The sequence below is a fragment of the Oncorhynchus tshawytscha genome, linkage group LG28 (assembly GCF_018296145.1).
Source record: "Oncorhynchus tshawytscha isolate Ot180627B linkage group LG28, Otsh_v2.0, whole genome shotgun sequence".
In the NCBI taxonomy this organism is placed as follows: domain Eukaryota; kingdom Metazoa; phylum Chordata; class Actinopteri; order Salmoniformes; family Salmonidae; genus Oncorhynchus; species Oncorhynchus tshawytscha.
In genome coordinates, this window is record NC_056456.1 from 31,508,217 (window position 1) to 31,516,199 (window position 7,983).

At 40.7% G+C, this 7,983-nt stretch overlaps 1 protein-coding gene across 2 annotated transcripts in view; it reads right to left on the bottom strand.

Annotated features, from left to right (window-relative positions):
- Window positions 1–702: 702 nt before the first annotated feature.
- Window positions 703–7,983, bottom strand: part of LOC112244659 (microtubule-associated serine/threonine-protein kinase 3-like) — a 58,667-nt gene continuing 51,386 nt past the window's right edge. For both annotated transcript variants that reach the window (XM_042307900.1, XM_042307898.1), the window contains one exon: window positions 703–4,421. In XM_042307900.1, the coding sequence (XP_042163834.1) occupies window positions 3,616–4,421 (806 nt within the window). In that variant the 3' untranslated portion in view covers window positions 703–3,615. The remainder of the gene's footprint in view (window positions 4,422–7,983) is intronic.

Consider the following 7,983-nt stretch of genomic DNA (forward strand, 5'->3'; position numbering starts at 1 on the left):
CTTCACTTACTGTTGTTCAATAACCAAAATAGACTCCTTCAAAGTCAATGTGTCATGTCATAGCTGACACCCCATTCTTTCTGTAATCGTCAAATCTTATATCGGAGCATATATTTAACCATTTTGGTCAAACGTGGACACAAAAACAGTGGGAGATTTTGCCTAAATTATGTTGCCAAACTTTACATCTGCACAGTTCTTCCAGTAAATGTTTTTGTAAAATGTTTTGGGTAAATTGTTAAAAGTAGTCCTTGTGCATAGCTGTATGGTTTGTTAAACGTCTTTTTGCTCCCGAGTGGCACAGCGGTCTAAGGCACTGCATCTCAGTGCTAGAGGAATCACTACAGGCCCTGGTTTGTTTCTGGGCTGTATCACACCTGGCCATGGTCAGGAGTCTCATAGGGGCTGCGCACAATTGTCCCAGCGTCGTCCGGTTTAGGGGAAGGTTTGGCCAGGGTAGGCCATTATTGTAAATAAGAATTTGTTCTTAACTGACTTGCCTAGTTAAATAAAGGATATATAACATAATGTACCTGGCCTTCAGATTTGAAGACTTATTGTTACAGACTATATATATATATATGTTTTGAATAGAGAAATATGCATTTGATCACAAGAAGCCTCTATAGTTGTTAGTGTTGTGAATGTGCTTCTCCAAAATGTTGTAAGATGTAAGTCCCAAAAAGAACTGTACACTTTATATTATTCTTCTGCCATTCATTTATTTCAAACAGTTAGACAATTGAGAGAAAATGAATTTCACACCAACTTTCACCAGAAACCAGTTTGGGAAATATACAATGAAGTTTGAGGGCCACCAAGGTAAGACAAAACAAACATTAATTATGTTTATGGATTACAATTGACCATTACAGATATCCCATTTATCATACATCAGGAACAAATCTGAGAAGGTAGTTGTAATCAGTTGGTTATATTCTGCGTGCACCTCAGGCTTTCACCCCGTTGTATTATTGAAGTTGAATCAAAGACCACTAAATGAATACATTTCAACTATGTAAAACTACACACTAATTTGGGTGCATTCAGAACCAGTGTCTTTTTTTCTTGCGTTACATTAAACAGTGTAAAAGTGCAGAATGGGTCATATATTTGCAATCAAAGAATCAGATAAATTCTCTAGCAAGCAAGACCATGAAAACAACATCGGACTAATATAACGACTAGTTATCCAGTTCAGTGAAAAATGTCTAGCATGAGGACACAGTATTATTTCCAATAAAGGGACCACACTTTGACAACATCAAGATCTGGGAAATCCATTTTGAATTGAATGCCCTATTTTATTATACCCTCACAAAAATCACACTTATTTGTTTCAAGTACTAATAAAGTATATCAATTTTAAAAAGTAGACACGTTTTAGATTTCTGACCTTCTGTTATCCTGTCTCGTTCCAGTTGTTCAAGTATTAGTTGGTAACAAATTATTATTTGTGTTTTAACTTGGTCAATATTCCCATATCCCCGGCCAACTGTGAAACACGTGTTCCTAACATCATCTGACATACAGTAAGACAGTTCATCCTAATATAACAGTTTATCTGATATAACCACGAGTGGAAGAATTTTGGTTGTTCATTCTATAGTTGCAGAAGAAAACAATGACAGTATACAATGTTGTCAGCCAAACCATTGCCTACATCTCATCTTCAATCTCTCACCATTCTATCAAGTCTGTTGTTCTTGATTGCCAACTTCCGTTTAGGTTAGTTATGGTGTTCGTAAACAGCATAGGCGTATCAGCAACGCAACAAGACTGCTTCCATATCAAAATATACAAAACACAGTTTAATTTCTCTGTCCTTCAGTTGGAATCCTGCTGATCCCCGTCATTAGTTGTTCAGAATCATTTAAAGGGGGCCTCCCGAGTGACGCAGCAGTCTAAGGCACTGCATCACAGTGCTTGAGGTGTCACTACAGACCCGGGTTTGATCCCAGGCTGTGTTAGAACCGGCCGTGAGACAAGATCGAAATTGGGGAGGAAAAAAGGGGTACATTTTTAAAAAATAATTTAAAGAGCCAATCAGCAGTTGAAACAAAGCATACTCTTCTCCCCGCCACTGTTTTTGTAAAAAGCTGAGGAATGGGCTGGAGAAATGCAACCACTAAAAATCATGATATCAAAAAAATATATTGTTTTAACCATGTTTTGAGGCTTTACAGGGTTTGTTTACATTTACTTTGTTTACAACCACTGGAGAAAAACAAGTTTATATTTTGGGTTCTGATGGGGAACGACTGTTGAACGAAGCTCATGAGGCTTTTATAAATTATAATCATCAAGAATCAATGGGTACATATAATTAAGTCCAAAAATGGATGGAGCAACTGCAGATTGCCCCCTTTAACAGTGAAGATGAAAAAAGTTCACATACAGTACACATCTGACATCAAACAGCACAGGGAGCCAGATCCTACATACACTGCACAATTCTTAAAATGCAAAAGGAAAACAAGAGTTCTGAAAAAGGATGAGAACAGTGTTAAGGGAAAACGCCTAACCTGTGCAAATACACTCAACCGCTAGATTACATTGTAGGGTAGCTTGCTTCAACAAGCAGGTCAGTATGGTATTGCAGGATCACAAACAATCTAGTATCAAAAAGGTAGCAATGACAGAACGAAGCGTCCTTTATTTTGTGTCCCATCAATCATTTTGTGATTTAAACCAATGGAAGAAATCGGTGGAGTTGATCCATTTGATGACATCACTGGAATGATTGACAGGGCTTGGCAGCAGGGCTCAATCCTGAAGCTTCCTATGTACAGTACCTCTTATTTAGAAGGGCTCTTATGAGAAATCCATGCTTTGGCGCATTGGGGCACTAATTTCACTATCCCTGTGACCATGAATCATTACTACCACATTATTGTTCTAGTGTGTTAAAGACAGCACTGAATTAAAGGGCTTGGACACACTAAGTACATAAACATTCAACGTATGTTTGAAAGGCCTATTTTGATCAGACAAAATCAGCAGCCATATTTCATGTCATGAAACACTTTTGGAATACTAATAGAATGTTAAACAGTTTAACAGATTTTGGAGAAAACATTTTATTCATCAGCTGTCTGCATCTATAAGCCACATCCAAATCTTTGTTCTTAATTTAGTTCATTAACTTGGCGATTCCTCGTGTCTCTATCCATTCACATAACAGAATGGGCGCATCAAATTTGTGACATTGTCACAAATAAGGGCCAATAAATGAAGTTATATTTAGCCCGAAACAAATAAAATGAACATAAAAAGTAATAAATAGGTTATTTCATAAAAAAATGATGTATTTACAAAGTACAAAAATGTTACAGGTGCTACAGTGAACCTAAAACCAAAGGTGGGAGGGATTAAACCAATTTTGGCTCAACAGTTTCGAGTGTGGTAAGATGCATACTGTAACTCCACCCTGTGAAGTCTTCTTTTTTTTGTACTCTCCCTCCAGTTGCCTCAATTGGCTCAGGCTTGAGTATACTCTCGCGGATAAACATGCAAGCCCTTCATATACGGTACAGTAGCCGGTCAGAGAGTATGTAACCTTAGTCTAGGGTGTGACTCTACCTAGACCTTTCACCTTATTGGAGCAACGCTAGGCTAATACCCCTCCTTCTCCTTTGGCTTGGATTTCTGCGCTGCTGTACCCTGTGCTCCTCGCCCTGCCACCTCCAGACTCCAGTCGGACTGAGCCGAGTTGATCCACGACGCCTTGAAACGCGGCTGCCTGATGGGGAGCGCAGGGCTTTGGGCCTCCTTTTCCTCCGGGTCGTCAAAGCTCACCTCCTGCACCGCCTCCTGCTTCTTAAAGGAGTCCCTCCTCTCAGACAGGGCCAGTTTCCTCATCACCACCACTTCATTGGAGCGGTGGTCGCTGCTGGCCGACTCCCTGTGGCTTCTCTGACCGCCCAGATAAAGTCCCTGGCGGCCATGTTGTTCTCCCACACAGACAAACCCTGTGGTGGTATCCTCCAGGTCCTCTAGCCCCTCCCCCTCCGACAGGGGCATCTCCATGGTGTGTCGGCGGGTGGCGTAGGCCTTCTTGTCGCCGTGGTACACCCCTGAGAGCTTCTCAGCCGACTGCACCCTCTTGAGGAGGGGCGAGCGGGGCGGCTCGGCGCTGCGGGGGCGCACAGAATGGCGGGCGATGGTGGGAGGGGACAGGGTCTTGCCGTGGAAGCCGTGGAGGCCCTTTGAAAGGCTGGGGAGGGAGGACGGAGAGCACTGGGGGGAGAGGGGCTGTGGAGGGGGATACAGGCCAGCGGGGAGGGGGATGCTGCTTGTAGACTTGCAGCGACCTGCCTTGGTGTAGCGGCCCAGGACGTGGAGGGAGCTGGGACGGGCCTGGGGGACGGGGGAGTTGGGAGAGCTGGAGCAGGGAGAGGAGCTCTGGGGGGAGTTGGAGTCTGAGAGGGAACAGAAGAACATGATGTCGATAAGCCTTTGCTTTGTAATTGCAGAAATCAAACAAACATTCTCACTTTAGTGCTGATAACGGATTGATAATAACTAGAATTAACATTATCCTAAACTTTTTCTGTATGACATGCAGTACAGAAATGTTATTTTAATGGAGAAAAACAAGGACATTTCTAAGTGACCCCAATCTTTTGCATGGTAGTGTATATACAGTACCAGTCAAAAGTTTGGACACACCTACTCATTCAAGGGTTTTTCTTTATTTAAAAAAAAGAGCTATTTTCTACATTGTAGAATAATAGTGAAGACATTAAACTATGAAATAACATATATGGAATCATATAGTAACCAAAATGTGTTAAATCTAACTATATTTTATATGTGAGATTTTTCAAAGTAGCAAGCCTTTGCCTTTGACAGCTTTGCACACTCTTGGCATTCTCTCAACCAGTGTCATCTGGAATGCTTTTCCAGTCTTGAAGGAGTTCCCACATATGCTGAGCACTTATTGGTAGGGCTGGGCGATATGGCCAAAATATCATATCATGGTATTTTTCTGTTATTGATTAATAAAAGTTCTACATTTGTAGTGCGTGACCCTAGGGTGGCAACACATACACTACCGTTCAAAAGTTTGGGGTCACTTAGAAATGTCAAATGTCAAAGAAAAGCAAACATTTTCGTCCATTAAAATAACATCAAATTGATCAGAAATACAGTGTAGACATTGTTAATGTTGTAAATTACTCTTGTAGCTGGAAACAGCATATTTTTTATGGAATGACTACATAGGCGTACAGAGGCCCATTATCAGCAACCATCACTCCTGTGATCCAATGGCACGTTGTGTTAGCTAATTTTATAATTATAAGTTTATAATTTTTTAAAGGCTAATTGATCATTAGAAAATGTTAGCACAGCTGAAAACTGTCTCTAACCAGAATAGAAAGAGGAGTGGAAGGCCCCGGTGCACAACTGAGCAAGAGGACAAGTACATTAATGTGTCTAGTTTGAGAAACAGACGCCTCACGAGACCTCAACTGGCAGCTTCCTTAAATAGTACCCGCAAAAGACCAGTCTCAACGTCAACAATGAAGAGGCAACTCCGGGATGCTGGCTTCTAGGCAAAGTTCCTCTGTCCAGTGTCTGTGTTCTTTTGCCCATCTTAAGCTTTTCTTTTTATTGGCCAGTCTGAGATAAGGCTTTTTCTTTGCAACTCTGCCTTGCTTTTCTTTCAAAAACTAGAAAATTTCTAGGTGACCCCAAACTTTTGAATGGAAATGTATATTCTAAATTATTTCAATGGGTCTTTCTCTAGTCGGATTGTTTTATACTATTCAATTCAACTTCAACCTAAAATAATTTCCTGCATTTCCATAAATTTCTGCACTTCCTGCACTCATTTGAGATCATTTCCACACTGCTACGATATGGGGGGAAAATACTAGGCCTTATTTTAAACCAAATGTTGCAATTGTGATTTAGATCAAAACACTTGGGTGAACTTTTGGAATCATGGAAATAGATTGTTTATTATAATTATATAGTTAGAATATAAATATAATAGTGGGCACTTTGAATAGTGTTGTCTGACATGACAATGAATGAAAATGCCATGGATGAGTTATTGTAACAGGGTAGGAACCAAAGTGATGTTCAGTGTTTCCTAGGGGACCCTATAATCTTTGGCTACATTAAATCTTTATTCATATAGCCAACATATTCATGCTTCGCCTATTCCTCTTTTATTTAGAAGATAATGTTGCCTCCACCCTTATTGGTATCAGGCTGTATTAGCTAGCTACGTTTGCTCTGACTCAGCGATTAGCATTAGTGGCTAACACGATGTATAACACGATGCGCTTATAAATCCAGGGTCGTTACAATGATTTAGCTTAACTTGCAAAGAAAATACAAACTAGCTGTTTGCAGATGTAAGAAACACAAACTAATATTGTAATTATATAACACTTGTGGATTTATATTAATTTCAAAGTGGAAACAACATCGTTGTCATCAACATTGTTGCATGTGCTGCATTGACCATGCAGACTGAATGAAAGTGTCTCGTGGTCAAACAACAACAAATGCGCTCCTTGAGTGACAGGGGGCGGGACTAGGTCAGTGTGGAAAGCGAGAGAGAGCAGAGAGGGATGACTCAAGTAGCGCAGTAAACAATAAAAATTGTTTACCCCGTTATACACGGGGTATCACATTTAACAAACCAAACATTCAAATACCGTTATAGAAGGTCAAGTAAAATCCCAAACTGGTCCGTGCATAAATACCGGTATATAGTAAAATACTGTATTCCGTCCAGCCCTACTTGTTGGCTGCTTTTCCTTCACGCTGCAGTCCAACTCATCCCAAACCATCTCAATTGGGTTGAGGTCAGGTGATTGTGGAGGCCAGGTCACCTGATGCAGTACTCCCTCACTCTGCTTCTTGGTCAAATAGCCCTTACACAGCCTGGAGGTGTGTTGGGTCATTGTCCTGTTGAAAAACAAATGATAGTCCCACTAAGCACAAGCCAGACACCTCCTCCATGCTTCACAGTGGGAACCACACTTGCAGAGATCATCCTACTCTGCGTCTCACAAAGACACGGCGGTTGGAACCAAAAATCTCATATTTGGACTCATCAGACCAAAGGACAGATTTCCATCGGTCTAATGTCCATTGCTCGTGTTTCTTGGCCCAAGCAAGTCTCTTCTTCTTATTGGTGTCCTTTAGTAGTGGTTTCTTTGCAGCAGTTCAACCATGAAGGCCTGATTCACGCAATCTCCTTTGAACAGTTAATGCTGAGATGTGTCTGTTACTTGAACTCTGAAGCATTTATTTGGGCTGCAATTTCTGAGGCTGGTAACTCTAATGAATTTTCCTCTGCAGCAGACGTAACTCTGGGTCTCCCTTTCCTGTTGCGGTCCTCATGAGAGCCAGTTTCTTCATAGCGCTTGATTGTTTTTACGACTACACTTGACAAAACTTTCAAAGTTCTTGAAATGTTCCAGATCGACTGATCTTCATGTCTTAAAGTAATGATGGACGGTCGTTTCGCTTTGCTTATTTGAGCTGTTCTTGCCATAAAATGGACTTGGTCTTTTACCAAATAAGCCCATCTTCTTTATACCAGTCCTAACTGATTGGCTCTAACCCACAAATTAACTTTTAACAAGGCACAATCTGTTCATTTAAATGCATTCCAGGTGACTACCTCATGAAGCTGGTTGAGAGAATGCCAAGAGTGTGCAAAGCTGTCATCCAGGCAAAGGATGGCTGCCTTGAAGAATCGCATATATAAAATATTTTTTGATTTGTTATAGTTTTGATGTCTTCACTATTATCCTACAATGTAGAAATAAAGAAAAACCCTTGAATGAGTAGGTGTGTCCAAACTTTTGACTGGTACTGTAGGCCATTAAATCCAAAGCTTTGGTATAACACACGTTTCCTCAAATACAAATTTACTTGGTCTACCACAAGGGTTGAAACATTGTCAAATGCCCACTTACCAACACAAAATTATGCACGGCACAAAATTGTAGCCCA